Source organism: Triticum dicoccoides, chromosome 6A (assembly GCF_002162155.2).
Source record: "Triticum dicoccoides isolate Atlit2015 ecotype Zavitan chromosome 6A, WEW_v2.0, whole genome shotgun sequence".
NCBI lineage: Eukaryota > Viridiplantae > Streptophyta > Magnoliopsida > Poales > Poaceae > Triticum > Triticum dicoccoides.
This window is the reverse complement of record NC_041390.1, coordinates 613,869,765-613,886,086: the sequence shown is the minus strand read 5'-3', so window position 1 is coordinate 613,886,086 and position 16,322 is coordinate 613,869,765. Positions and strand designations below refer to the sequence as shown.

General features: G+C 44.4%; 1 protein-coding gene across 1 annotated transcript; it reads right to left on the bottom strand.

Annotated features, from left to right (window-relative positions):
• Positions 1–6,331: 6,331 nt before the first annotated feature.
• On the bottom strand, positions 6,332–7,569 carry LOC119316123 (the record flags this gene model as incomplete). The annotated part of the gene is made up of 3 exons (XM_037590479.1): positions 6,332–6,894; positions 7,108–7,439; positions 7,514–7,569. Coding segments are annotated over 3 exons (885 nt in total), but the record flags the coding sequence as incomplete, so codon positions are not given.
• Positions 7,570–16,322: the final 8,753 nt, after the last annotated feature.

Below are 16,322 nucleotides of genomic sequence, written 5' to 3'. Positions count from 1 at the left end.
GCAGCCATGCCCAATAAGAATCTTCATGTAAATAAATCGAAGGATTCTCTACTGATAAATAGGAAGCTGCACCAGACATCATATGGTCTTTTCATTTTCATGGTAAGACTGGACTGACCTCAATACTTAAGTATCTCGGAACCATGCTTTTCCTGCGTAGTTTTCAACATGCTATTACATGGTCTATTAAGTGCATGTGAAGATTCTTGAATTTACCCTGACATTATGGAACCTTTGTGCTGAAACAATTAAATATGTTAATCTATAATGATAGCAATGAAGACACGCAGTTCCGTTATCAGTACAGTGCAGATGGTCATGTGGCCATTATGGCCTATCTTCAGTATTGTGGTTAACATTGACAGGATTAATGTAATCTTTGAAACGACATGTTCCATTTTCCCTATGTATTTTTTTGTTCAGATGCCCTACTACTGTTTTATTGACTGCAGGCAATCTATTTTGTATGGTATGATTTTGTTTGTTGGAGAGATACTAGCTGCCCCTTTTCCACCTGTTAGTAAGTTTTGTAGCAGACTTCTTAATTGATATTATAGACGTTCTAAGGTAGACGTGGTATTTTCAGTTAGACTGATTTCTTGTATTTTATTCACTGTTATAGGAGTTTGTTACCTTTGTTTTTTGATCGAAAATTAAAATGTGCATGCATTGTCGAAGTTTGTGAAGTGGAATTAATAACCTTCTGGTTATTGATCAATATATATATATCTTGGATGTCCCATAGCAACGCAAGGGCATTCAGCTATCCTTGAAAAACAAGAACTGTCAAACCGCTCAAGAACCTGCTAGGTCAAGCCTCTCCCTCCGCTGTTTGGCACAGCCTACCCCCTCTCCCCCGAATACCGCGACAGGGAAGATCCGGTCCATCGAGAGAGACCGATGCTGTCGACCATTGATGTCGCATGGGAGATCTGCGATAGTGGAAACATGCTCCCCTTCGCACCAACGGCACCTCGAGGTCACTGACATGGGTGACCCAGTGATTCGCCGTTGCCATCCCAAGCTACTTTGCCAACGTCGTGGGCGTGGGCTACTGGCCTTCCAGGTACTCGACCGCCGGGCTTATCGAATTGGGCCGCCACGGTGCTGTTGGCCGCCGCCGGTCTCACTATAGATGCATCATGTGCCGCCGGCCATGCCAGCATCGCCGCCTACGTTTCCCAAATCAGTTACCCGTACGGTCCATGCATACCCGGAGACGTTGGTGCGTTCACACTTCTCATGGATCTTTGTATTAGCCTGATAGTGTTGGGATCTCGAAATTTTGCTGTAGGTGAAGAAGGGATTCCTATCTCGAAATTCTGTTGTAGGTGAAGCGCCTCCTGTAGGCCATGGAGATGACCAGGCATGCATTGGGAGGCGGGTGACGTAAAGCGCTGGAAAGGAGTATTGTATTATGTATGGTCCTCCTTTGCTTTTTGGAAGGTTGTATAGTCGTTTTGATACATAAGATATAATTTCAGGTTCTACATACATATTGGTTTGAGATGTTTTCATTTTTTATCATTTCAATGAATAATGCAATCTGGATTTGTTTTATCATGCCAATTTGAGGCATTCTGTATGGGCTGGTTGGAGGAATATTATTTTTGACGTACTATGTGTGAACATGTTGAAGGGGCATGACCATCAACGAGCTTGTGGCAGAAGTTTGAATGTGAGTAGCTCCTATCTTTTGTGTACTTATTTTCAGTCTATCAATCAAAGGGTAGAATGATTACACGTGCAGTTATTTTGGTGTGAGCTTTGATAAGGGATGCCGATTGTTATGTTGAAGAGGCTAAAATCTTCCTCGGTAAGTGATGTGCATTATGCATCTGATAAAAAAAGAGGCTTTAGGGAGTTGATTGTGCCCATGAGAGGTGGTCCTGATATTAGGCTTGCTATAACATGTCAAATTTAACCCGTAATGTTCTTTACCAACCAAATGTTCACATTTTAGATTATAAAGAATGATGACCTCAAAGACAAAGAGCTCCAAGAACTCGGTTCTGAAACTTTTGGTTAGTCTGAGTAATGAAATGTGACCCTACTGAAAGATCTACCTCATTTCAGTTCTTCTCTTTTTCATTTAATTATCTATTTCATTTCAAGCTAACTGTCTTACATACCTATATCTTTCAATGCAAGACTACACGAGGACTATGGTCTATGGGATATCAAGCTCCTTCAAATAATCTGCACCAATTTTTCTGGAGAATAATGTGTATGCATGGTCTACAATGGAGTTTACAAGATAGATTCACTTACTCAAAGATTCAGCCTAACATTTTCCATAAGGATTATGTATGTTATACCAACTCTCAGTAATCTCTACTACTAATGTCTTAGTTGGTAGTCTCGCCTCACTCCACCTCATCCCACCACTCCTATATTTTGCCCACCTTTGACATCATCACATCATAGCATTGGGCTGGCCCATTAACGTGTATGTGAACGCAATCCTCCCATCGCCTGCCCTCCTCACGATAATCCCGACGTCCTCGCGCTGCCGTCCTCTTCTCCTTGATCTCCTCTACCAGCGTACCTTCCTTGCGATCCTCCTGACGTGTCCTCGTGTCGCTGTCCTCTTCTCCCCAAACTCCTCTACCAGGGGGACTCTCTCTATGACCCAGGCGGAACAAACATTGTACGCAGGTTTTTTTGGCTTTCACCGGTTCGTTCTCTACCCCTCCTCCATGACTCCCTCGCCATCGATTTTTTTCGACGTCTAAATGCAATCCCTTAGTGGGGAAGTATGGTGTGAAGGAGAGAGGCCGCGATGGCGAAGGTGAGGTGGGCGTCATCCCGTTTTAAAGGAGAGGACTCCAGCGAGAAATGTCTCACTACGACGAAAACTGAGCGGAAGGGGAGGGTCCGATAGGAAAACATAAGGGTGTGTCATGGGGTGGGGTTTTTATGTTTGGTATGTGTGTTGGAGATAACAGGGTTCATAGTTTAGACATTTTTCTCTCCAGTATGGTCTGGATTTGTGGGAGCCTGGACCATCGCATCGTTACATTTTTCATACAGTGTATCATACATACAGTGAAAACAAATCCCCTTTATTATATACAGTATAGCCCTCCAATATGGCCATGTTTATGCTACACTAGATCGCGGGAACCTGCCGTCGACCTTGAGGTTGATGTATGAAAAAGAAATAAGCTTCAATATCAATAATTTGTCTGATTCATTTATATACAGTATAGCCCGTAGCAACGCACGGGCGTTTTACTAGTACCACTATAGTGTATGGGTAACACATCATATGAACCATTGTATCCTCCACGTCGGACGGCTCTCATTGATTGTTTCAAAACTGAAGGAACCGTGGCACCACACATGCCGTTGGATCTCTCAGACTACCCACAGTGGGAGTAATATAGGTAGTAACATCACACATATCTAGATAAAATAGATGATGTGATGAGCAATAAATGAAGAAAGAGATACATGTGATAACATAGCTAGTTACTACTAGTAGTAGCATCACACATATCAAGGCAAGATGAGTCTATAGCCTAATAAATAAAGTGTTGCATGTTACCACACATATGTTACTCCCCATTATAGAGATAGTAACATATAGTAGTAACATAAGCATTGTTACTACTCTATGTTACTATCCATTGTGGCTAGTCTCAATCCTACTGCCAAAATTTCAAGGATTCACGGTGGGTGACCAACATTCTAACCAAAGCTCTAGAACTTGCGTACGGCTGGAGCTTGGCAGACTGCTGACGTACACCCATGTGGCTATATCTAGGGATCCTCTATCCATTAGGTACCTGGAATTTCTTTTGCCATTAGTCGCTTTTCTCAGCAGCCACTAGATTTTGATCCAATGGTTCAATATAGATCACGCTATTGTTCATCTTCTTCCTCCCTTCCTTCTTCCTCCTCCAGAATGCCCCCAGTCTACCAGTCCTAATCGTCAGCTTCCTCCACCCATGGCCAGCGGGCCACCGCACACTGCCTTGCCGCCTCATTCTCCCCTGAACCTCCCCCACCGCCGTTGCCGGCCACCGTCCCAGCTATCCTTGTAAGCCCGTCACCACCCATGAAGATCTCCGGCAATCCCCTGCACCCCCCCCTCTCCCTCCCGGGCTCGTATCCTGTGAATCCAGCATCCCTCGTGCATCCCTGCATCCACTCATCGCAGGCCGTTAGATCAAAATCCCGTGTCTGCCGTGCGTCTAACATCGTTTTGCAGAAAACCGCCCGCAGCAGCCCAAATCAGCCATGTAATTTTCCATGTACCCCCCTCCTCCCAAACCGAGGGCTGCTCCCCCAATTCGGGATCTCCCCAAATCTCATTGTCCCTCCAAAGCCCCATCCCCGCAGCAGCCACGACGTGGACGGCAGCCGGCGACGAGCCAGGACGGAGTGCCACGACGTGGACGGCAGCCGGCGACGAGCCAGGAAGGAGCATTTGACATGGAGCGTGCGACGGAGCGCAGCATGAGGAGCCTGCAACGGAGACCCGCGTAGGCGGCGGCCGCATCCCGGCGGCTACGGCCAGTGACACGAGCGACCACCACACTCGCCATCAGTGCCACTGCAGTAGATGGTGTGGACGTGTGGTCACGTACGTAGGAGTAATTGATCTTGTTAGATGAACTCCTGTTGCCAAATCGCAGTAGCAATTGATCTTGTTTGGATGAGCCAAGAGCAAACATGTACTGCTAAATGCAAAATTCGGAAAAGGAAATTCAGTTCTCTGAATTAGTTATCCAGAAAGTTGGGAGAGAGAGAGAGAAACAGGATAGCATCTGTTGGCTGCCTTAACTTTAACTCACATGAGAAATGAATCTTCGCTAGTCCTACACTCAAAGTTCATTTATCCTATGAGAGGCATGATTCACGACCATGGTTCGACCGAACCCATAGTCCACGCCGGACGATTCTCCAGCCTTCTGCATGTGGATACGTGTGCCTTTTGAATTCAAAACAATCGATTAAGGCTTAAACAGCTCGAGGCCTGCGTTAATGTCTTTGCTTATACTGATGGGCTGGCACACCCTAGGCCTGCGCGGGCTAGTTTTGTTTTCTTCGTATTGATGGGCTGGCACACCTCTCTAGGCATTTCAGCGCTTGAGCCAATGCCCCATGAATAAAAAACTGTTGCCTGTTTCATCCATGGTAGTACTGTTTACTTTTTATAAATTCATAGATGTCTTATCTGAATAATTTAACATATGCATTGACTGACATAAAAACACTTGGGCCTTCTTTGGTTTGTAGGAATGTCATAGGATTTCTATAGGATAGGATTTGCATAGGAAAATTTCCTTTGAGACCCTTTGGTTTGTAGGAATGGATTCCTATTCCTATATATGATAGGACTCAATCCTTCACATTTTGGAGGAAAAAAAACATTAGCTAAGACTCAATGGAAAAATTCCTATCCTATGCATCAAATGACATCTCTTTCTCTATAGGAATTGAGATGCATGTCATCTCACTTCCTATGATTTTCCTATTCCTACAACATTTCTATCCTATGAACCAAAGGAGGCCTTGATTTTCATAACATAGCCAGATATGTCAGACCTCCCAGTTTCAGAAAATGCGAAGTGAGCATCTGGTTTCAGACCTATCCTATGATTTTGGCTTCTAATATACCATGTGTTGTATGGAAGTGTTAACTCTTCATTTCCTTTTTCAGGAAAAAGATGCACACCGCATGTACATTGAACTGGATGAGAAAAAGAAGCCATTTACATTAATGCATTGCTACATAGAGTTTGAGAAGTATCCAAAGTGGCAGACACGTCCGCTTCCTCAGAAGAAACAAAAGAAGACCTCGGATGCTAGTCCGGGTACAACATCCAACGATGAAGACTTCGGCGCATGCACTGATGCTCTTGAAGAAGAGCTAAGACCTCCTGGTACGAAGCATGACAAGAATGAACGTTTGAGGAAAGGTAAAACTTCTGAATCCAATGATAGTGGTTGCAAGTTATCATTAGAAAGTGTGTGGGCACAGAAGATAGAGAAGGATGATATCAAAGAGGCCACAAAAATTGCTCGCTACGCGAGAGCTTTTGAATTGCAAGAGAAGCAGATTGCATTGCAAGAGAAGGAGGATGCACGGAAACAGTTTGAATTAGATGAGAAAATCATGCTCATGGACACATCTCATATGAGTGATGCACAGAAGCAATTCTACAAGAATAAACAAGATGAGATCATTGCTCGCTGCCAGAACACATCTGGTTGACCTTCATTTGTTGTTTTGTCTACTATTTCTTATCACTTGAACTATTTGTCACTTGAATTATTTGTCACTTCAACTATTTGTGACTTGAACTATTTATCACTTCAACTATTTCTTATGCATACATGAAAAACTAGATGAAAGGAAATAGACTACAAAGTTACTTGTACTACATCATTCGTGTCCAAACTTCTGCCAGAGGTGCTCAACTAGATCATCTTGAAGCTGAGAATGTTCATCTTTGTTTCTAATTTGCTGATGCATCTGAATAAATGCACTCAGCTCTTCCGCATGAGTAGAGGACACCCTGACTCTTTCTCCCATTGCCTCATAAGTGTTGTTTTGCTGACCAGTGTGTCGTTCGTCTTCAACTATCATATTGTGCATTATGACACAAGCTTTCATGACATCACCGATTTCTTTACGTTTCCATCCTTTCGCAGGTCCTCGGACAATGGCAAAACGGGATTGCAGAACTCCAAAGGCTCGTTCCACATCCTTTCTAGCCGCCTCTTGCCTTTGGGCAAAATGTTTCTTCTTTCTTGTTTGTGGAGATGGTATGGTCTTCACAAATGTTGCCCACCGTGGATATATGCCATCTGCAAGGTAATACCCCATTGTGTATTGATGACCATTGATGGTATAATTCACTTCTGGAGCTTCACCTTCAGCTAGCTTTGCAAACACATGAGAACGTTGAAGAACATTCAGATCGTTGTTTGACCCTGGTAAACCAAAGAAAGCATGCCAAATCCAAAGATCTTGGGAAGCAACTGCTTCCAAGATCATTGTGGGCTCTTTCACATGACCTTTAAACATGCCATGCCATTTTTTTGGGCAATTTTTCCAACCCCAGTGCATACAATCTATACTCCCTAACATACCAGGGAATCCTCTTTCCTCCCCTATTGCAAGTAATCTTGTAGTATCTTCTTCATTTGGAGATCTCAGGTATTGGTTCCCAAAGACTTCACAAATTTTGATCACAAACTTCTTGCAAGCCTCTAGATTAGTAGCTTCTGCAGACCGGATGTAGTCATCGGCACTATCAGCTGCTATTCCATAAGTTAGCATTCGCATTGTTGCGGTCATCTTTTGCAACGGATGCAACCCAAGAAGTCCACAAGAACTTCTTTTTTGCGTAAAATAACCATCATAATCATGTTGAAGTATAGTTTCAGCTATGCGATTAAACAAATTACGAGACATCCTAAACCTGTTCGTAAAAATGTAAATGAGATAGGGAGGTGAAAAATAGGCAGACATTAAGTAAATGTACTAATTACGAACCTTCGCCGAAATAAGTTTTCGGGATAGCGAGGACTTTCTTCGAAGTAGTCATTCCATAGTAGAACAAATCATGCATCTCTTGCTCGATTGATTGTCTGACGTCCATGCTTGGAACCGCCATGGCGTCGACGATTCCTCTGCTCTTCCTTCTCGCGCTCTGCGAATGCTACAAGAATGAGTTCGTCGTCGTCAGATGAAGACGTTCGTCGTCGTCAGATGAAGACGACGACGAATTCATGAGCATATCCAAAGAAGAAATGTTTCCACTCATCATTCTGTTGTGTGAGAGAAGACAAAGGAATTCAGAAGAGGAATGAGAAGGCACAACCAGGATTGGTGAATGAGAGGTGGGAGGGGTGGTATATATAGACCTGGAATATAGCCGTTGAAAATATAGCCGTTGGAAATAGAGTCGTTGGAAAAGTAGCTGTTGAAAATATAGCCGTTGGAGACATAGACTATCAAATTTAGACAATCCACTAAAAAACTGAGGTTGTCTAAAATGAAAAAAATTTACACCATTGTGTATGTGAAGATATAGACTACCAAATTTACACAAGCCACTAGAGATGCTCTAAGCTTGCAAATGTTTACTCATAAAGTTCCTGCATGAGATGGAGTAGGTGAGAATAGTCTTTGCAAACTGTGTAAACACACACAAAAAAACACAAAAATTATTATGACAACAAGAAATATACTTACTTTTATCATTCTTTTCGGGCACCATCATATAAACTGAAGGCACTAGGCTTCGTTTTGTCAGCCATAGCCTACTCATTGCTACTCTTGGGGAGAGAGCTATCACGCATATCAAACAAATAAACAAATAATGAACAGTGTTGATATGCATGAAGACAACATTTCCATGCCCGTTGGAGTCTGACTATTATATTGCCTATTGTATAAGAATTGAGTAGGCTTGCTTAGTGATGTTTGGCTCATAACCTAGAGTAAACTACTCGCCCCATGCATGACCACACCCGTCAACTCCCTTCAACGGTTCGCGCCATGCATTCTTTACCATGCAAACTCTTCCCGCCATGACTTGTTTAATCAATCATGCACAGATCCATAGGAACAGTGTCCAGGAATCAATGGCTTCGAGTGTAGGTTCGGCTGGACCATGGTCCTGCCCAACATTTTCGTTTATCCTATGACTGATGACTGAAAATGACAATGTAAACTCCTTTGAAAGCTCTCAGTTTTTCTCTCACATTAGGCTTCAAATTTTCTTCACATTCAGGTATAAAAGATGAGCACTACACAATAAATAATTAATCAGTAAGAATCTTCATGCACAAATAACTGAACAGAATACGACAATGGTCGGTGAAAGGAATTGACTTATAGTGACAGGAACACTTGCTTTCTTTATGGGTGTACTAAATCCTTCCTTGTTCATCTGCATTTGCCAACTATTTGCAGATCCCATTGCTGCAGCAATAAGTATACACGATAAGCCTCTGAAAGTAACCAGAAAAAGGGGACACTATTTGCCATGAGAAGTACATCCCAATTTTGATTTAGCCAACAATGCTAATGGAAAGGCCCGATGACATTTCAAATGACACTTGGGGTAGAATTAGAGTCTACCATCAATATATGTATGTGCAGGTAAAAGCAGGAAGAACTATTCCCGGCTTTACAGCAAAATTGGCGGCACCCACAGAGATGTCAGCATGACGAGGTGTATTCAGAATAAAGTTTACACACTAGCAAAATTTCGAACAATGAGTATGAGCTTGATCGCATCATGTGTACCACAGAAATCCCTGTTTACATCAAGTTAAGAAGAATCCATGTATACATACAAATCGGATCATTGTTTTACTCATTAATTCTCCTGGGCTGAAGAAAAGCGATCTGCTTTCAAACACTATGCACGATAAGCGGACAAGGCAAGGGTAGAGGGATGATTTTGAGATACTGTATTGACCTACGAGTATACGCGTCTGGCCGCCGGGGTCTCTTCTTTGTGGAAGGTTAGGGTGTATGTTCAGTTCTTCTGTATGTACCCGCAAGTCGCCGCCAGTCGCCGCCATGGTGATCGGGACATGGGGTTCGCGCGTCTGGTATGTGCAGGGGTGCCCATGCAAATTTACCTGGTTAACTTGCGGAGGCACAGGGCTGAAGGCGGGCGGTTTGTTGCAAAAGTTGTCAACAGCTGAGCAAATACACACGATGTAGATCGGATGAACCAAAATGCTAAGGATACAGGGATGCACGAGGGGTGTCGGATTCACATGATAGGACGCCCTCCCTAAGATAGATAATGATGTTGTAGTGATTCCCTGCACCACCCATGACTTCACCCTAAGATAGATGATGGGGCTGGTTCTTCTTCGACGAGATTGTTTCTTCTTCGGCGAGGTCCAGTCAAGAGGGAAGGAAGGAAAAAAAGTGACTGACACAAAAAGGAATTTCGGGCACCTGCGAAATAACAAATCCGCTATATCTGTCTAGGAAGATGTAGGAGCAGCATGGTACTTGCATACATGCATCATACATATCTTTCCTCATCTTCTTTCTTCTATTTCAAATGAAAAACGAGCATGACATTAGCGAGGCCAGTTAGAATGGACACAAACATGAAAAGAACCACAGTACAAAGTCACTATATTTTGCTCTTTTTTATTTGTTGAACGTCAATTTATGAGCACCCATGGGGCAGAGTGCACAAGAAAACATAAGTGAAACTTCTGACATGACAATAGAAGTAGATAAAACATAAGAATGTGAATAGTTATTATTACATCAAATATCATGTTTTCCCTTTCTTCCAATATTTCGATTTTGTGCTTGAAAAACGAAAGGATTTCAATGCGCCTCGAGAGCCTTCTTTGGGAAAAAAAAACTTTGCGCAATAAGCTTCCACAATTTTGCACTAGAATTTTAACATTCCATTATAATTACCGGTTAGTATGATGATTTGGTATTACACCGTAAGCTTGACATGCAAAGGGTGTGCAAATTACTAGGGCGTCGTATCTTATGAATCCGGCATCCCTCGTGCATCCATGTAGCCAGCCATGGTCTATCGTCCGATTGTAATCCTCAGCCTCGCGTGCATTATTGGCCCATATTTTACAGAAAAATGCCCGCTTGTAGAAAATTAGGCATGTGAATTTTCTGAAAACCCCCCTGAAGCTAGCTCTCCTAATTCCTTACTCCTGATCGTTTCTCTCCCGATCTCAAATCAAACCTGCGACCTGTATCTCTCCCGTCAAAGAAAAAAACCTGCTCAAACAAAGTAGACACGCTCGATTTAGATCGGGTGGCTGGAAAGAAGAGGATACAAGGATTCACGACAGATGTCAGATTCACTTAATACGACGTAGGTTTTTTTTTCTTTGACTGGGTAGATACGGGTCGCGGGTTTGATTTGAGATCGGGAGAGAAACGATCGGGAGTAAGGAATTGGGAGAGCTAGCTTCAGGGGGATTTTCAGAAAATTCACATGCCTAATTTTCTACAGGTGGGCATTTTCTGTAAAATATGGGCCAATGCACGCGAGGCTGAGGATTACAATCGGACGATAGACGATGACTGGCTACAGGGATGCACAAGGGATGCCGGATTCATAAGATACAACGCCAATTACTAGTACATCATGTTTGTATTGACCACATCTACTTTCCATGCCCTCCAAAAACTGAACAATTAACAAGGCAAGTTTTTTATTTAAAAAAATCACTTGACCTCTTATGCTTACTAGGAATAGTACGTGCAATGCACATTCATAAGATGTATATTGCACGTTGATATTTGAATTACTTGGTTAACATTGATGTTGATATTAGGTAAGACATGAATTACGAGTTGATGTCACATGTTTAACGCTATATACCTAGACCACTGTTGAACGGGTGAGATTTGTTGGATCTTTGTAACCTTTTGCCCGTGAGAAAGTCTTTTTGATATAGAAGTTGATCGACGCATTCAAAGTTATTCTTTTGGCAAGAACATTCAAAAGTTTCTTAGTTTCTTTTTGTTTTGGAAACACAAGACGCATATCTGTACTGCCCCAGAAGGCCAGAACAAACTTTATTGCTGATCGACGCGTGTACTCCGATCTCTGTCCACACCACGCTTGCAAGCACACACGGACGAGGGATCCATCTCTTACACGCACGGGTGAAGAGCTTCCTAGCTAGTTTATCTAAACCGAGCCGGAGGAGGAGAGGCGGCGCGAGCGCAGGGGCGGCGGCATGGGGCAGCAGCACTCGAAGTGCAAGTCGTGGAAGGAGCAGAAGCCCCGCGCGTTGCCCAGCCCGATGCGGACGCAGTGCTCGGTGCACTTCTCCCCGTCGCAGGGCACCATCATCTCACACTTGGCCGGGTCCGTCTCCGCGGGCACGACGTCCGCGGCCTTCTTCGCCTCGCCGCCTACATGCACGAGCACAGCTGCATACGTCAGGACAACATAGAAACAACATGTGCACTTCTCCGCGGGCACGATCGTTGTGCATATGCATGGTGTGTAGCCGTGGACGAACATGCCTGAGATGGCGTGCGGTGGTGATGGCGATGCCTGGCAGCACGACGCCAAGAGTAGAGCGGCCGCGACGAGGAGGAGAGCAGTGCTAGGACTGGCCATGGCCATTTTCTTGGTGATGATCGTGGAGAAGAAAATAGTAATACTGCTAGCTCGATTGTTTGAGGTGTGTGTCGTCTAGTTGGACGTACGTGGTGGTTATATAGGCGAGTGAAATTTTGGTCAATCTGCTATTGATTCGCTTTGATAAATCCGAAAATGCAGGATTTTTTTGGGATTTGCCTGGTAAATGCAGGATTTGCCTGTGTAAATGCAGGATTTCTATGCTAGAGATCCACCTTCGAGTGAATTCTTCTACGAGCTGATTTGCACGATCTTGTTTACACTAGCCAAATTCTGCACGGATTTTACAGAATAAAAGTAGGGTCTTGTCAACGCTCACACGTGCGGCATATTAGACATCCGCCCATACACCATGTGTGGCGTGAGCAGGAGGAAGCCCACCCGGGCTGTGTGGGCGAACATTAAAATTGCCCACACGTGTGGACGCAGCTACTTCGTGCCCAACTAGTACTCATCAACACCCTGCGCGTGTGGCACGAAACAAATATACCCACACGTCCTGGCGGGGGACTGTATTTGGTGCACCCGCACTTGTGGTGCTACTGGTGCACCGGATGCCATAGAATATTTTAAAAATTCTAAAAAAAAAATCTAGCACGTTAACACAACATCAATGTATGATTTCACAAAAATTAGTGTAAAAATTTGAAATATTTTTTGAGATACAAAAATGACAAATTTGACGTCAGTGTGATAACGGGCCAAATCTGAAGCCCAAGTTATGTTATGTACTATTCAGTGTTGAATTTGCCGTTTTTGTTTTTCGAGTTATAATTCAAATTTTGACTTGAAATTTTGTGACAACCTATATTGATGTTGTGTGAGTGTGCTAAAAAAATTTCAGAATTTTTTGAACATTTTAAAATCACAATGTGAGTTCAGTGCACCGGTAGCACCACAAGCTCCGGTGCACCAGATATGTTCCCGTCTTGGCGGAGCTACGTTAGATACACGCGGAATGGCGGTTTAGTTGCCATCCGGGATGGCAGATGTAGTTATTCGGGATGGCAAATGTATTTGTCCAACTCTCTCAAGTATACGCACACCCATTACACACGGTCTTTGTATATGACTGCTTTGCCAACTACCAGTTGTGATAAATACTAACATTGCAGCATGCCGACCCGATCAACTACGAGCATCCACCCTCTATCAGCATTGTTTTTCACTATAACAAAAGGTCTCTGCAACATCACAAGGAGGGGCTGCTTTTTTTCTTTTCTTTATTCCTTCAGGTGTGATATTGTTATCTTGGCTTATCACTCAAGATGTGGGATTTGTGTCATGTCCGTCTGGGTTCCAAATCGTGTGGTCTAGTTTCTTATGAGGTAATGATCTAGGCCATTGGTTTCCTATGAGGTGAATAGTACTTGGTTTCTTTGGTCTTGGTTTTATGTTTTGCGTTTGTGAGACTTTGTGCGGAAATTACTCCTTTTCTCATTCAGATAGAGAATTCTGAGTCTTCTTCTTATAAATTTTTAAACATTAACGTAAAAAAAATAGTAAGCCAGAGAAAGTGGAGGGACCGAACCCACTACCATGGAAAGCATGTCCACCACCGAGATAAGACCGTTCCTGAGTCGTTACCTAGATTCACCGTTCACATTCCTTATATACAATAAAAGAAATTCAAATTCAAAAAATTTAAGAGATTTTGTCCGGTAATTTTTGGTTTAATTCCCCCACCCCTCACCGGTAAATATATTTCGTAGCCAAATCCTTGACATAAGTGCGACAGTTTCCACAATCAAATGAGAAACTCCAAACTATATGCCATCTGAGAATCGCGTGTGCCGGCAAAGTTCAAGATCTTCAGCTGGACCCTCTACAGAAAAACCTTGCAAGACGACTCGACCTACCCCAGATGTTTTAGAGGATTGTCAACACATATCCTTCACATACCCTATTGCTCGGGGCATCTCACGTGCTATCAGCATTCAGCGGACCTTTTAGGTCGTTCGACAAGTTTTGATCTCCACCAGCCCCTTCATCATACTCGTCGTGCTATGGAAAATCTGGGACGCTAGAAAGGCTATGGTTCTTCGACAACTCCACGTAGATGCCTCGGTGACAGTTATCAACATCATTGATGATCTGACCTTTTGGAATTCAAATTCAGTGATAAAAAAGGAACACGCCGGTCTATGCCATGATGTAATTTCCCCACGATAAGCGTACTTGTATACACTCTTCCGTTCATTTGAAATGAAAAAATTCCGGCGAGGAGCCTTTCCCCCTGATAGTGTCACAAAAAACAGCATCGTATCATCAAATCAATGGCTAGTCCCTTCGGCTCCGGATCGGTGCTCCACGGCCCGGAGGGAGAGGGCGGGGGGCCCTCTCCGGCGACAGTTTGGTGTGTACATTGCAGCGATATCCGGTGGTTTGTTTTGGAGGCGTGGTTTCCTCCTCTAGCCAGTAGTCTTGGGTGCTTCTTGTTGGGGTGTGGCTACTTTTATTTTTATGTTTATCCTTGATCTACTTCATAAGTGGGTTCCTTCATCACTTTGTATCGGTTCGGTCATATTGCTTTATGTATAAAGCGGGGAAAAGGCTTTTTTCGGTAATTAATGCCTAGCCAACCTGTACAGCCGACCGATACATTTGAGTTTTGCAAACTTTATTGCTGATGATGATACATCACACGTGGGTTTCAACATCTCTCTCTACAATGTTGGTAAAAATATATATGAAGCGGCTCATTCCACAGTGGGCATGATGATCTAGCTAGGCCTACGTGGCTAAACTAAACCGGCCTGAGGGCCAGAGGGAGACAAGGAGGCCGGCAGCTCGGCGGTGGTGGCTCCGGCGGCCGGGACAGGGCAGCAGCAGTAGACGTTGAGGCCTTTGAAGGTGCACCAGCCCGTGGTGTTGAGCCCGATGCTGAAGCAGTAATTGGTGCACGGCGTAATTTGGCACTGCACCTGCGTGAGCTCCAGGCAGCTGGAGTCCCTGTGCGACTTCTCCGCCGCCAAGCCTCCACCTGCACGCACGCACAAACGTCGAGACCGACCGACCGACCACGTCAGAAAGAAAGGGAGAGAGAAAACATGTACTACTAAATGTATGCAAGTGAGACCGGCCGGAGTTGCAGAGTGATCTGTACCTGCAGTGGCCTGTGGTAGCCGTGCCGCGTGGCAGGACGCGACGACCAGGGCGGCGGCAGCGGCGACGACGAGGAGGAGGAGCTGGGGCTTGGGACTGGCGGCCATTGTGGGTGGGAGTGGGACTGGGAGTGGAACGACTGCTTTTTCCTCTGGGGACGAAGAAGGTTTGTTTTCCTCGTGCTGCTATCCTGTTTGTGTTTTGCCTGTGATTTGGGGGGACGTAGGTCGATGCTATATATAGGCGGGTAAATTAAATTTGATTTGTGATCCGCCTGGTAAATGCAAAGGATTTGTCTCTCTATTGTGTTTAATGCGTTCGCGCTATGAAAGGCTTGTGAGATTTGACAGAATCAGAAGGGCTAATTACAGCATACTCCATTTCTTTACCTTCCTGCAGGTGCAAGGATTTTTTACAGAATCAAAATGAATAATTGTCACTGGTTTAATACAAAGTACTGCATCCAATCCATATTAATTGTCGCTGATAACTTAATATGAATCAGAGGGAGTAGTGTTATTGGTCCATTTCTTTGTTGCTAAAATGGCCTACAAATCATTTCGTTCTAAAGCCGCCATCTCTTGTGTTGAATTAAGTTATCGGCATGGCATTTTAGAACTTTATGCAGGCAGAGAGTCCCACTTCGGTACAATCCCTTTCACTATAAACATATAAAGCGTAATATGGACTTCTAACAACTTATACCTATTTTTGCATGTACACGCCGTATGCACCCCCGATTGGGCCCGCCCATAGAGCTGACCGCTATAGCGAACGCACACATACAGTAGGGCAGCGATCTAGGGCGTGTTTGGTTGCCCGCATGCAGCCCAACCAGGCCCGTGCGGAATGTACACGGCCTGTTTGGTTGGTTGGGCTGCATGCGGTTTGAGACCCGCACGAACCTCAAAGCAGCCCGCAGTCTGGCCCGGCGGGAACTGCCGAATCGGCAGTTTCTCGTAAGCCTGGCCGGGCGCGGCCGCGCGTGTGGGGCAGTTGCACACCTCGGGCAGCGCGAGAGACGGAGGCGACGTCTCATTACTCGCCCCCACTCTCCTGTCACCGCCCAGGCGCACTGTTCCCATC